Source organism: Sciurus carolinensis, chromosome 13 (genome assembly GCF_902686445.1).
Source record: "Sciurus carolinensis chromosome 13, mSciCar1.2, whole genome shotgun sequence".
NCBI classification, from domain to species: domain Eukaryota; kingdom Metazoa; phylum Chordata; class Mammalia; order Rodentia; family Sciuridae; genus Sciurus; species Sciurus carolinensis.
The window spans coordinates 68074746-68089776 of record NC_062225.1 but is presented as its reverse complement, the minus strand read 5'-3'; the positions used below and the strand labels follow the sequence as shown (position 1 = coordinate 68089776).

Below are 15031 nucleotides of genomic sequence, written 5' to 3'. Positions count from 1 at the left end.
GTTTAATTTGTTGTGGGTCTCTAGAGGCATCCTGGATGATTTTCTGAAAATGTAATACTGGTCAAACCAGAGAAGTACACAGAGCAAGACATTTTTCTGGTGGACAGAGATGGAAGTAGAAAGGCTGGCCTGGAGCCAGTCTCCTCTTGAGCCACTATAGTGCCAGAGTGGCCTCAGGAAGGGTACTACTTGTCACCAGACCTAAAGCCTCATGCCAACACGTCTTTGCTTTCTGCTTAAGCTCCAGGAAGGAGGATCGTCTGGACTGGGAAGTCAAAACATGGCTTCGGTATTGCCATCTTCCAGGGTTTCGATTGGGACCTGACTGTGAGGGGCAGGTCTGGGTGAGGTCATATAGTCTCTGTGCAATGTGGCTGTGTTGTTATAGTATAAAAGCAGCTGTAGACAGAAATGAATGAGTGTGACTGTGTCCCAATAAAACTTTATTTACAAATATAGGCAGTGAACTCAGTTTGTCCCCTGGACTATAGCTTGCCTATTTCTGATAGACTTTGAACATTAGAACTGGCTAGAAAATATCAACTCTAATTAATTCCTTCATGTTTTAGAGGAAAGTGAAATGACATGTCCAAAGTCACAACAGGGTTGAGCCAAGATGACAAGCCAGAATGTATTTTTAGTTTAGTGCCCATTTTGTGATGCTATGCTACCAAATGCATAGTATTTGGTCAGGTTATAGCATTTGGTGTTTAAGAGAGGACCTTAAGAAAGACAGCAATACCTGTTTCAGGTACTCTGTGAATAGCAGTCGCAAGAACTGAAGGTTACCAGAGGCAACCTTCCATCCCTTGGACCTGTCCTAACTTCTTCTTAGATGGGCTCTGTTCACAGTAAAACAAAATATATGTTGCATAAATTCACATGGAGAAATAACACCCCAAAGTTGTGAAAAAGCAATGGGCTCCCGCAGCTGCGTCACAGGATTTGATCACTTCAGCTGAGAGTGCCAGGAGATTTGAGACAGATGTTTTCAGACATGCCGCATGCCTAAAACATTTCCAGGGGTCGGACTGCAAATAGTGACTTAATAAGTGGAGAAACAGGGAAAGTATGCAAGTTGAGGATACAAGAGTTTATTCACCACTAGGTGCGTGGCCAACCTCTTTGCATTACATCTGCCTGTCAGGGTTGGCTCTTTAATCTCTCGTGCCCTCGGTATTGCTCTTTGTCTGCCCGTGAATAAAGTGCAGCATTGTGGTTAGTAATCCCACTCCAGTGACTCGACTTCAAATGTGGTTTTGGAGTGCATCCCAGAGTTCTGTTTGCTAAGCTTCCTACTCCTGTTTCAGAGACACCACTGGATACAGAGCAGCGAGCACTGAAGGCTTCCCTCTTCCTTAAACCTGTCGGGTTGTGGGCTCTCTTTCCCCTCTTGCTGCTCCGTTCTTTTCTTTCCTTTTTTTTTTTTCTTTCCCCCTCATTTTTTTTTTTTTAAGCCTTCCAAGGCAAGTTCATGGATACTAAGCTGATGTGTTTGTTGTTCTTTTTCTCCCTGCCTCCGCTCCTAGTGAGTAACCACACTGGCCGCATCAAGGTGGTCTTTACTCCGAGCATCTGTAAAGTGACCTGCACCAAGGGCAGCTGTCAGAACAGCTGCGAGAAGGGGAACACCACCACTCTCATTAGTGAGAATGGCCATGCTGCCGACACCCTGACGGCCACGAACTTCCGAGTGGGTGAGTTCCTGCACGGTCCCTGACTGTCCTTCCCGAACAGAGTTTTATGAGATCGTAGCACTTAGACACCCTTCCAATCACACTGCCTGCCCGAACGCGTTTCTGTCTATGAGTACGAATAAGCTTCTTTCACTCAGTCTGCTGAATTACTTTTGGAATAATTTCTAACCTGATTTTTGGCTTCTTAGAGAGATGGCAACTTGGATCTTTCCTCTTACTGCTTAGCTTTTCCCCAGCCATGTGGTGATGGGAATCTATATAGGAGAACAGACGAGAATGTCAGCTTTAGACCATGACCCTAATGCATAACTTGCACTGCTCGGCTTCAAATTTTATCAGCTCCTTGCTAAGTAGAATTTGCATTAAATTTGACTAAGGTACAGTTTGGACGGTGGTGATGAAATTTAGAATTCCACTTCATAAGTAACCAACCTCTTTAAAAAAACTATAAAAATCATCGAAGACCTGTACTATGGTTGTAGAAAAGGATACAGACTAGCATCCTTTGCCACGTTTCTGCTTTGTATCATGAGACTGAATTATAAATTGATAAATGATGGATCTGGAGGAAGAGATGCTAGTGGATTATTGTCAGCACTCAGATTGTAAATTAATTTAAACATGAACTGGTAGTGACTGATTGCAGCAGAAGCGTTTCGTTTTCCTTCTTGTTAAATTTTTGTTTTTTACTTTTTTGTAAGTGGAGAAGGTACTGCGGTCTACTGAAAGCTGTCATAGTGCCATGTTGTCATGCAATACAGTATTTTTGTCACAGGAAAAATGTCTTTTATTATTTTTTGACCAATTATGGTTTGCCATGTGTACTCAAATAATCGCAGACACCCACGTTACTTTATGAGTTACTCACAAGAATAACCCAAATGTCAGACAGATAATAACACTGGCTAGATCTGGTCTTTTTATGGAATATTGCTGTTTAGTCTTGGGAGTGTTTGTCTTGGGGGGGAATGAAGAAAGGGGGTGTCTGTTTCAAACTGATTTCCATCAAGACAAAATACAAAGGGCAGCTCCAAGACCTTATGAGTTCTTTGATTATTCTTCTGCTGTATTGTGAATCCTAATCCTTATGAGGCGGAAGCAATATTCTCGATCGTCTGTACTTGGAAAAAGCATGTGCCCCTGAATAGGATTTAAGAAGGGTGTTGTGACTTTCCTGGCTACAATAGGCATACTTTGGGCATATTTGAAGAAGAAGTTAGCCGTTAGAAGCCAAACGGCATATTATGCTTAGCGGGGCAAGGAGCCGAGTCTAATGGGAAGTGTTGAACTGATGATCGGGAAATGGGACTCTGGTCCTGGTCCTGCTTCTCACAGCTCACCCACAGGGCATGCCACTTAATATTTCTGGGCCTTGGGTTTTCTCATCCATAAAACAAATGGGCCTATTTAGTGATCCCTGAAATTCAGGCTGCTTCTGAAAGCTATGGCCTTGTATCAGCAATAAGTAATAGTAAGTAATAATGCTCCCCTCCCCCACTTTTTTGGAGAGCTATGGAGTGGGAGAGGAAGGGATAGGTAATTCCTATAGGTTATTCCCGGTTGCCTTCCTCACTCACGGCTTCCCCTCGTCCACCAGCCGCCACTGTGTCTGCTTTCCCTTCTTGCCTTTACGGTGTGTCTTTACAGTAGCAGTGGCAGAGCAGTGCAATGGGTGGTAATTTTTTGGCTTACAGTGTATTCATTCTGAAACTAAATATTTGAAGGCTTTGAGAAACAGAGGAAGTCTGCTTGTTAAAACACGCTGCACACTTTCCTTTCTGGCATCTAACCAGATGTTTAGGAGCAGAATACACACTGCTTATTCAAAACACAAAGCGGACTAAATTACTCACAAAAGCACTTCAGAATCAGAACTCAGCCTTCCACAAAAGAATCGACGGAGCGGTTTAGTTTTTTTTTTTAAAAAAACGTTTTATTGCAACTTTGAAAGTTAATTTAAAAAACCCGATTTACAATATGTAGTTTCACAATGGGAATCGTGGGAAATATTTCATGCGTATCCTGAACTATTTCCCTCTCCTGTTTATATTTTTGTTCAAATATTAGATAGTTTGAGGGACAAGGTTTATGATTTTTATTTACCGTAGAATGATAATTTTGTAGAACTTACAGATTGTGATCATTCAAAGATACAGAAAAACTTAAAAATTCATTTGTATGCTCATTTTTGGATTAGCTTAGTATGATTTTCTATTTACTCATTTTTCCTCCTTTTATATTTGTTCACAATACATTGAATCTTTTTATAAATAGGATACGTGCAAAGAAGTATAATTGGAGGCAAATTCAAATTGTTATAACTTGTTAGCCTCTCTCTTTGGCTCTCTTTTTGATGTTTAAAGGTACTAAGAGGTTGCAGCTGCCAAACTTTTTCTGCACAGGGCCAGTCAGAATACTTTTTCGACTTCGAGGGTCCTGCAGACTCTATTGTAACTGCTCACCCTGCCATGGTAGGGAGAAAGCAGCCAGAGACAATAAGTGCAAGAATGGGCGTGGCTGTGTGGCCAGAACACTTGGTAGCCTCGTTGGCTTGAGTTCTGTCCTTTGCTGACCCCTGCTCCAAGGAGTCAAAATAATACAAGGAAAAATCACACAGACTTCAAAGTTAAGGCACCTTAGTTAAGTAGTCCATTTTGATAATCAGAACAACAGAAATAATTTTGAACATTTGCAGAGTGATTTACTTTTTTTTTTTTTTTTTTTTTTTGAGGAAGGTGAAATGAATCTTATCGTCACCTATTTTTTCAGTATGGAAACTAAGGCACAGAGGATTAAATGAACTGGCCTTAGTCACACAGAGGTACTTAGCTAAGCCTAGAACTTAGGTCTTATGTCATCTCTATTTTCCTCCCTGGAGTCTAACCACAATGTGTGGGAGGGACATGGTGAAGGGACTTGTGGAAAGGCTGCCATTTAGTAAGAGAGAGAAAGCAACTGCATTCCATGGATGTGGGTTCAAATCCTGAGTTCAGGATGACCTTTGGGTAAGCTCTGGTCCTGTTCTGGGCCAAGGTCCATGCAGTGCAGGAACTAACAGATGTGCAGAGGCCGTTCTTACAAGACAGAGCCCTCTTCTCCCATGCTGCTTCCATGGTGTCTTCTCCCCAGACTTGAGTCTGGATGTCCTGATATGAGAGGCAGCAGGTGCTTCTCTCATGACCCTGGAGTCTAAAGGTCTCTGTTCCTGACTATTCAGTGGGAGAAACAATAAGCAGAATCTCCACTTAATGAGACTAAAAGTGAGGCCTCCGTGAAGGTGGTTTCCAAGGGAAATAACTAGAATAACTTTTTTAATGAAAGGTGGTATTGAGATATTGATATTATGTACAGAGTATTTACATTGCATGGTATTTCCAAAAAAAGCAGATTTCTATTTATGATTTTTTTTTTTTTTGCAGCAGTCTGAACTTGTCTCCCCACTCCCCTCCCTCCTGAATTATTAAGAAATGGAAACGTTTCCCTAGTTGGGTGGGCTAGCAGGTTCACCACTGTTGTTTTAATGGATTCTTAACATTTCATAGGGATATAATGAAGATGACCTTCTGGGATTTTTAAGTTGTTGATGAAGTCTAAGTTTCCTCTCACAAGAAGAACGTAAGAATTTATGTTGTCACAACTAGAGTATTTTAAAGATAATCACCCTGTCACTCGGCGTAACTTCTTTTCATAGAAACACTGAAAAAACAGTCATGACTGCTGAAATAACACATTTGGTTCATATGATGCTACTTTTTCTGAGGAATTACAAAGGACTCATGTTCTAGAAGCACCAATTGAATAATTATAAAAATGTATTTGATAGTTTAAAAATTATGTTCCTGTGTGTTATTTCATTTGATGAGAGAGGTCAGTGGTAGTGTCCATAATTTGCAAATATGAGAACCGAGGCCTTTGTGGCTTGAATAAGGTAACTTTTGGGCTGAGAATGTAGCTTAGTGGTAAAATGCTTGCCTCGCATGCATAGGCCTTGGGTTCAATCCCCAGAACTGTTTAAGATAACTTTAAGTCAGTTTTCTTGTTCTAATGTCCCGGTGTCTTTGGCTGTCCCACGTTACTTCTGCGACCATATATTAGGTGATTATATATAAAATATGTTCAATATTTTCCTTGGTAACCAAATCATAAATCTGCCCCCAATGAGCTTATGTTTTGAGGAGGAGATGAAGAGTCTATGTAAATAGCCCTAAATCAAGGTAGAAAGCTCCTAGCAGGAGCCTGGCGGGGAGGTATCAGTTCCTCCTGGGGGAGGACGCTTTGGGAGGAGGTGAAAGAGATGACATGCGGTGCTTCTGTTTAGTCTGCCATGCTGTCCCACCTCCCGAGCATGTCATGGTGAGTGAATGCACGTGGCCCTACCACCGACCATCCCCTGCCCCCAGTGGAACTGGAAATATTAGAAAGCCTGAAATAAAGGTGGATGGGGCAAAAGAGGCGAAGTTGACCTGGGAAGGAAGAATTGATTCTTTAGAACCTGGTGTGGCGACAAGAAGGTGCAGATGGTTTTGGGGAACTGGAAGTAGTCACACTTTGTAGTAGAGGGACGGGTCTGGGAGCGTACCTGGAATTTCAAGCTTAGGGATATGGACTCCACTCTTTTAGAACTTACTAATTAAGTTCCCTAAAAAGGAGACATCAATATGGGTCATTTTGAAAAAGAGTGTGAGGTGCTTTCTTGGTGTTTTAGGTGGGGAACCAAGGTTTCCAGATGCTGTTTCTGAGTGAATGCTCTAGCCTCCTAGCCGTCCTGAGGTTCATCTGATGCCCTGCACTGGAACTCTCCTCAGCTACCTTACAGAACCAATTTGCCACCACAGTGCTTGGGGAATAGAAGCAGTTCATGTTGTTGAACTCATTCTGTAGGTTATCTTCATAAGGAGGGAAGAAAATTTCCTCTCGGCGAGGCCTTAGATAAACTGATGTGACAGCGGGAGGCGGGGAAGCATTTAGATTTTTTTCTGGCAACTTAGTTCAAATACCAGGTCATGCACCTTTGCCTATTGTCGTGGTTTGAGCCCTTGGTGTTTATCCAACATAGAAATCAATGAAAACGCTGATGGGCCACTCCAATTAACTGGTGACTATATTTTACCCTCAATGAATCTCACAGCTAGATCTTATGTATTTTAGAGCTAATTCAATAGAATACTAAAAGAAAGTTATTTTAATACTATATTGCATGAGAGCAATTTAGAATGCCTAAAATTTGTCAAAGAAACTACTCCCAAGGATAGTCAGTCTTATCAAATTGTTTTCTAACACCAAGTAAATGTCATAATACAGAACATTTAGAGCACCTATAAGGGCTACTGGAACATTCATTTAACATATTTATTAAGCGCACAGTATGTGCCAGGTATTGGTTTAGGAATGAGAGATATAGCCATGAGCCAAATAGACAAAGTCCTTGCCATCCATTAAACATGTTTAAAAAATATATTTATATACACACACACATACATACACACACACACACACACACACACACACACACGGCTGTGACATGGATGAACCTTGAGGATGTTATGCTAAGTGAAGTGAGTGAGTCATAAAAAGACCAATCCTGTGTGATTGCATCCTGTGAGGCACCTAGAGTAGTCAGATTCATGGAGACACAAAGTAGGATGGTGGTTGCTGGGGTGGGGTTATAGGGAGGGTGGAATGGGAGTTGTATAATGAATATAGAGTTTCAGTTTTGTAAAATGAAAAATTTCTGGAGATTGGATTGATGCACAGCAATGTGAATGTGCTTACTGCTAATGAACTGTGCACTTAAACATGCTGAAGATAGTCCATTCATGTTGCATGCATTTTAACCACAATCAAATAAAAAAATAGAAATAAGCATATATGCTACTATCAAATGTATGGTACCAAAAGTATACTGTAAGAAACATAGGAAATCATCTCAGGTAAATACTGTGGAGATGATATCAAGAAAGGGGCTAGAAAGTGGGGGTGTTGGTGGGAGACACAGATTGCTATTTTGACAGCTCAGGGGAAGCTGCTCTGTGAGATGACATTTGAGTAGAGATCTGAATGAAGTGAGGACAGAGCCCTGGGAGGGAACATCACAAACTTGGTCCTTGAACTGTGTGACTGAGCTTTTATTTTGTCTAAACTACAGAGTGTGTCTAAAAGGCGGGTGTCAGGAGCACTCATTCAGACTCTTCCAGTGTGTCGTCCTGGGTTGGAATTTATCAACCTGTCTCATGTCAGGGAAGCTAATTGATAATACCCATGGATGAGAGCCTTATCCACAGAGGATAGAGGCAAGCAATTTTTGTCCTTGGGGTGAAAGAAAGAAATCATCCTGGGATTATTGTGGAAGTCTTGGTGATTTGTAATAAAAAGTTAAGATTTTTGAGATGAAAACAAGTCACCAAACTGTCACCTCTTTCTCCGACATTCTTTTTCCATGAGACAAATAATAAAACTTGGGCACATGAAGCTTCTTTTAATGCAGGGAAATAAAATCATCCTGCTTGAGTGCAGGTGTGTGTGTGTGTGTGTGTGTGTGTGTGTGTGTGTGTGTGTGTGATGGCAGCGTACTGGGTGGAGGAGAGGTATGTGGAAAAATGTTCCAGGGGTTGGGAAGGACAAGGCAGGACAAATGGTTGACTTTAAGAGTGTAAGTCTGGAGAAAACAAGATCCAATTTGGTTGAAGGTAAGAGTGTCTGGGTGGTAGGCTATGAAAGTACTGTAACCAGGACAGTTTATTTATTTATTTTAAAATTAGGTTAAAAAAGGTTCAGCCACTGGCTAAGTCTGTGAGAAAGCCACATGTGCTAGATTGCTCGTTAAGCCTTGCCTGGCCTACCTCCTGGGAATGGATGGATGGGGCTCCTTCAGGGTTGTCTAGGCTAGACTGGAATAAATAACCTTTAAAATTTCCTTGGAGTCTGTAACAGAGTCACAAAGTGTGTACTCTTTCCTGTCTGTCAGCTTGGCCGCATGAAATGCTCTTTGGAAAAGGCCAAGCTGGTTGGTGTTAGCATCCAGGCCCCTCCAGGATCAGCGGCTGCCTGGCTCCCCAGCCTTTACTTTGGCTGTGCCCCTTTATCCACCTGATGCTGTCCTTCTGCCAAGCTAAGCCTCAGGGATACCAAAGGTCCCCAGTGCTCCAGGCCCTCTATGCCTCTATTCACACGCCTTCCTCTGCCTAGAGGGCACCTTTACCCTGGACTGTCATCCACTTCTCTTGCAAGACTCAGTCAAGCGGTGCTCATGCTACAAAGCCTCATGACCCTTATCTGCCACTGTACCGTCGCATCAGTGTACTGTACCCTGCTTGAGAACAGGGGCCTGACTACTCCATCTTGGCATCTCCTGAGCCAGCAGTGCCTCACTTTGGAGATGCTTAATGTGGATTTTCTTGACACCAAATTGTACACGCTGGTGCCCACAACATGTAGCCATGCGTAGACCTCTCCTGCAATGGTTCATCCTCAATTCTCAGGCAAGAAAAATCGTCATTATTCTCAGAAATAAAATAATCTATTGAGAAGTCTCAGTAGAATTTGGGGACACAGTGACCACAAAATGCATGAAAAAAGGCTCCTCCTAACACTTCACCCAGAGAAGAGTTTTTAACACTGATCACAGTTGGGCAAAGTCCAATTAGATTTCCATGCCTGTGTCCAGCTGCTCCTCCAACATGAAATTCCAGGTCCCCATTCCTGCAGCTATTGAAATCCTGGTAGTCTTCTAAGGAAGAACCTAAGTTCTTTTTCAAATAGTGCCATGTGCTGTTCTTTTCCTGTTACACTTTGAGTCTTTGCCATGTCATTTGACACTTGATGATCTAACTCAGGTGTGCTCCAGAATGGCTCTCGGATCCTGGGCTGCAGTTTCACCTCTCTAATTCTCAACTTCTGTGCTGATAAAATGAATAGCATAGGGGCTGACCTTCCTTAGAGAGTTGTCTTGAGGCTCACAAGAGGGAGCAGGCTGTGGGCTCCTTGGATGGATTTGAAGACCTTTGTCTTTTCTTGCAGATGGTAAAACCTTTTAATTTGCAAGCTGTAACTCCTGTGGAGTGGAGGCCTGGAGGGGTGGAGGCTCGTGCTTGTGGCTCCTGGGGCTTGGATAGGGTATGCTCCTGTGTACCCCAGAGACAGAGGTTCCTTTGTTTACTGACCCTGAGACCACAGTAGTGTTAAGAAAGACAGAAGAAAGTTTCTGTCGCTCCTTCACTTTGGCATCTGGTACATGGGCATGGAAGGCTTGCTCCAGGGAGGTGAGACTTCACCCAGAATACTGTCAGGTGTCATTACCATGTGGCCACAACAGTGTTGTAGCCCCGTGTCCTCTGCCTTGCTTCATGTTCCTCCTTGAAGAGTTCACTTGTGTACACAGGAAGCTCTGTACCTTGCCAAATCTGCTGGCCAGAGTGGAAGTACTTAAACAGTGTGATACATTTTGGAACCCAAAGCTGTGGTCAGGAGGAAAAATAATCAACCTGAATAGATGGGGGCATCTCCAGTGATGTGTGATTGTGACATTTAATCCTACTCTGTCCTCTTTACTTTGCCGTTCAGTTGTGTATTTACTCTGGGCTTCGAGGTTAGGGTAAATTTTAAGGAAGCTAGACACATAAAATAGCTATTGTAATCGCATTTCTGTGATGCAGTGTATACCTACAGCACTTACTGGCACACAAGTTGGGTTCAATTTTGCATCTAGCGGATATGTCAGATATTTGTCCCAACTTTTAACTCTCAAGGTACATATAGATTTTTTTTTCCAAGTGGAGAGGGAATAATGAATTTGTGTGTTGTTGGAAAAACCTCTTGGAACTAACATCACAGATGATGTGAAAATGTTTTTGAGGGCAGCCACACAATCATCTTTATGCTAAGCAGTCCAGGAAAATAAAATAACTACCAAATGGGGAAGAATAACATTAGGAAGTTTGAGATTCATTCTCCCAAGTTATATCTCAAATTAAAGAAAATAGAAGAGCCAGATGCCCCTCCATTGCCAATTTAATGCAATGCTGTCATTGATACACTTATTAAAACTCGATTTTTCAATTTGGTTGAAGGGTCTGGGCTTAAGGAATGGTTTACTGCTCAACTTTATGATCTTGAACGTAGACGCATGCAGTCACGGCTGGGAAACTGGCCTGCCTGCAGCATTGGCTTTTCCTAAGATTCAGTGGGAAGATGCGACAGCAAGAACGACAGCTTTGTGCACTAATGAGATGTTTCTTCACTCTGAGACCCAACTTCAAATGCCCATCAGGTTCAATGAGAATTTGTTCTGGATTATGGAGACTTTCTAAGTTTTCCTAAACTCGGTTTAATTTTCATCAGATTTTTTCCTGGAAGAGGTAAAAGGGAAACAACATTAAAGTCTCTGGCAGTGAGGAAAGCAGACCACTGCCCTTTTCCTGGCAAATTAGGAAGTGCACTAGAACATTCTTAGTTAAAACCTTATTTAGCAAGATTAAAATGTGTCACTTTTTGCCACTGCTTTGTCCCTTTCTGAAGAAAGGGTGATTTATGAGCCCTCTGGATCTTCTTGTGGTATTAATAACATCTTGAGCCAGCTGTTTTATTGGGTGTACACAGAGGGTAATTAGAAACATCTGAGAATTCCATAATGTGCCCAGAAAATCATGCCATTGTATGGAAAAGACAAAATAAAAACAAAAACAAAAAAAAAACAAAACCACTCATGCCCAAGTTGTGTACTTAATAAATAGATGAATCCATATTAAACAACATTTACTTTGTTCTATACCATTTTCCAAAAAGAAGCTAAATCTTCAGAATGAAAATGTCCTTTTATTGAAATATACTCACTTCAAAAATCATAGCCTTATTTGGTAAAAGACTTCTGATTCGGCTCTTCTTACAGTAATTACTGTTTCCCTTCTGTCAAACTTCATCACATTATATAGATGGTTTTCTGCCAGAAGAAGAGTTTCTTACTTTTACCTGGCAGGTTCTTGAAAATCATCGAATTCTGAGGGATCTCATTTAAGGATACTAACTCTTAAAAATATACTGCACCAGGGACACTTCATGTCCATTTTGGCTAGTAGTTGATCTTAGGAGCCGGGGAGGGACATGGAACCTTAGGTTCCACATTTGCTGGTTTTTTGAAATTTGATCATCTCCGGTGGTGGCTGTGTTGGAAGTATTTGGGTCTGCAGCAACAACGGCAGCTGAGTCAGGGCCTGATTTCAATCAGGCACTATGCTTCCCTCCCTCAAGACAACATTGAGACAAGAAAACCTAATAATCTGGTGGCGGCTGGTGAATGGTTTGCTTTTATCTTCATTTACTAACAAGTCCTGCTGCAAAAGTCAGCTTGCTGAGTCCAGATGATGCACCCCAGGAGACTCGGCCAGGGTTCAAGTTGGAGGCCTCCAGTATCTTTCAGCCTGCTTCCCTTTGCATATCCTCCTGGGCGGGCCGTTGTGGTCCTCTCTGATCAGTTTGAGTGGGATTCCTCATTGATCATGGCGAAAGAGTTGTAGCCACTTGTGTTTTGCTAGAAGTTATGGGTGACTTAAGGAAGCCTCTGGAAGGTGGAGGAGTATGTTCACTTGTGTAAAAAATAAGTTTGCAGGGTAGGGCAGTGATTAGTAGCTCTGGGTGAAATCTGGCTTCAAATGCCTGCCTTCTTCAATCCCTGAATCAGAGACTCCAACTCCTGGTTTACTGTAGAATCTAGAATTGCTTAAAAGGTGCAGATGCCCTGCCTGCACCCCAGGCCCCATGAATCAGAATTTCTGGGTATATATGCATGCTTTGAAAACAAATGATGTAAATGATTGTTAAACATAACTCCAATGGAAAATCTGTAGCCTCAGTTGGTACTCATCACCATTTACTACTCATAGGAATCATTGTGGATCTTGTTAAAATGCAGATTCTTATTCAGTAGGTCTGGGTGGGGCCTAAGATCCTGCATTTCTCACAATCTTCCAGGGTCTGCCATACGGCTTGCCTGCGGATTGCCCTTTGAGTCACAAAGGTCTAAAATATTAATCATGATAAATAATGGTTTCAAAAAGATATATGATTATCATGAATTGGCGATTACTTATTGAATTCTCTGTATGAACCTAACACTATTAGGAAATGATTTAACAGCAGCTAGATGAGACTCAATCACATAATCGAGATATATCAACTTTTTGCAAAGTTCCTATTTCTGTTCCTGTCCCTCTTATAGCTGAGGTTTCCTCACCCTGCCAGGTAGCCTTTTGGGCACAGTACCACCAGGATGGCTCAAGCCTGTGGTGGCCTCGTGCGTCTTTATCACACAAAATGGTGACTGTGCCGACTGCCCTGTCCCTTCACCCGACTATTCCAGCTTGCTTTAGGATGTCTCCAGTCTTCAGAATTTTCCCTGAGACAGTCAGAAAGTCTCTTTGGTCACCTTGAATTCCAACAGATATGTGTCACATTCTCCAAAGAATTTTTCACCTGCTCTGCTGCAGTAGAACTAGCTGATATGGCATGGCCAACATCCTAGGAAGTAAAGTGAGGATGACAGCTGTTTGTCCTCAGCTCTGGGATGTAGCTCAGAGAGTTCCCTTGTCTTTACAACATCCAATGAAACATCACTGCCTGTGCGCCTGCTCTGACTTGGAAGGATGATACTCTTGGTTTACTAGTAGCAGGACAGATATTTGAGTTTTTCCCAGGATATGCAGAAGGGGACATAGTGTTTACATATTCCCATCCTTATTTGTATTTAAGTCTTACTTGGGGTGAATATTAAGAATTCAACAATATATGAAGATACGGTCTTTAATTTGAGATAAGGGCTTCTTGGGCAACACCAGTTCATCCAAATCTGTCATGCAGCCATGGTCTTTTCTGATATAAAATCTCTGTGCTGAACTTGCCTACTTGAAGTATCCAGATTTCAACTATGGACTTGAGATTTGAGAGCACCTTGAACCCAGAGCAGGTGAATTAATGGAAGATGAGTTCATGAACCAGTATAGCAGAGCTGAGTCTTCTTCCTTGTGCCAACCAAGCCCCAAGTGATTTTCTTCGCCTCACTCTGACTGCTTCCTCTTTCCTAAATGGGCTTTTGATAACTCAATTCTGTCTCTTATTCCTGACTCTGATTCCCTTTTATCTCACCTGGGTCCACCCGCATTTCTAGGGTTGGGTGCTGGCTCCCTCTGTTACTCTGAAATATTCAGGTCACATCCATGATGCCTATGGGAAGGAGAAGAACTGTTCATAGAATAATGGTTCTCAATCTGGGGCAGTTTTGTACCCCCACCCCCAGGAGAAACATTCGGCAACTCCAAGGCACTTTTTTGGTTGTCCAAACTGGAGTGGGATGGAAGGTGCTCCTGGCATCTAGGGAGTAGTAGAGGCCAGGGATCTAAACATCTTAACGATCCACGGGTATTCCTTACAGCAAAAAATTATTTTGGTCCAAAATGTCAAGAGTAACAAAGTTGAGAAACCCTGCTCTGAGGATTGCCATTTTTCTGTCTGGGTGTCTTAGATCCTCTCTGACATTTTGTACAGGTCCATGGAAAACCCTCCCTTTTAACCTCAAGAATGTTCTGTAAAGTGGAACTTACAGCATTTTGTACTCCTTCACTCATGGTGCCCCAAATTCCCAGCTTGCCTTTTAGCCATCCTTGTACCTGGGTGACCTCACAAACTGACTTGTGGCTCCTGGAGGCTTGATTCACATTTGACAACCTACAACTCACGAGTTTCCAAGGGTGCTCTGCAGAGATGGTTTAGGACTCAGGGTCACCCAAGAAGCTGGCTTGACTGGCCTTTGCTACAGGGTTTCTCTGGACATTGAAGCAAGAAATAGCATAGGAGGCATCTTTGGGATATTGTAGCAGTGCTTGTATAATAGAAACCACCCTTCAACACTTAGCATTGCTACTGTGGACTCTCCAGTGCAACATCTATGAGCTACGGTCACTGTGATAGGAAAGAATGCTGAGTGTGTTTATTTGAACGATAGCATCATTGCATGTTTAAATAAACCTAGCACCTTGGGAGGGTACAGTTTTGTTATTTCTAACCCAAACATCTTCACACATGTCGTTTGAAGGATCATTTTGCCAAGTTTAAAAGGGAAAAAACTATGCATGCTTTAAAAGTCTGACTTTTAGCTTGTTGAAAAACAAAATCTTATTTGGGGCCAAAACTCTCTAGGTTAGCTGGACAATGATGTATATCATGTTCTTAAAGCATTCATTTTTGGACTGAGAATTGGCCCTGGAGAGCAAGGAAAAGACATTGCCCCCACCTGCTCACAGCCTCATGGAGCAAATTCCCCTTATGTTTTGGCCATCTTGCCCAGGGAA

General features: G+C 42.3%; 1 protein-coding gene across 8 annotated transcripts in view; it reads left to right on the top strand.

Annotated features, from left to right (window-relative positions):
- Positions 1–15031, top strand: part of Ltbp1 (latent transforming growth factor beta binding protein 1) — a 413663-nt gene that overhangs the window by 187480 nt on the left and 211152 nt on the right. For 4 of the 8 annotated variants that reach the window (XM_047522255.1, XM_047522253.1, XM_047522254.1 and 1 more), the window contains exon 5: positions 1530–1697. The exons of 1 other annotated variant lie outside the window; for it this stretch is intronic. In XM_047522255.1, the coding sequence (XP_047378211.1) occupies positions 1530–1697 (168 nt within the window). Of the gene's footprint in view, positions 1–1331; positions 1698–15031 lie in introns of those variants that run through there. 3 more of the 8 variants (XM_047522260.1, XM_047522257.1, XM_047522258.1) reach the window with 2 other exon arrangements.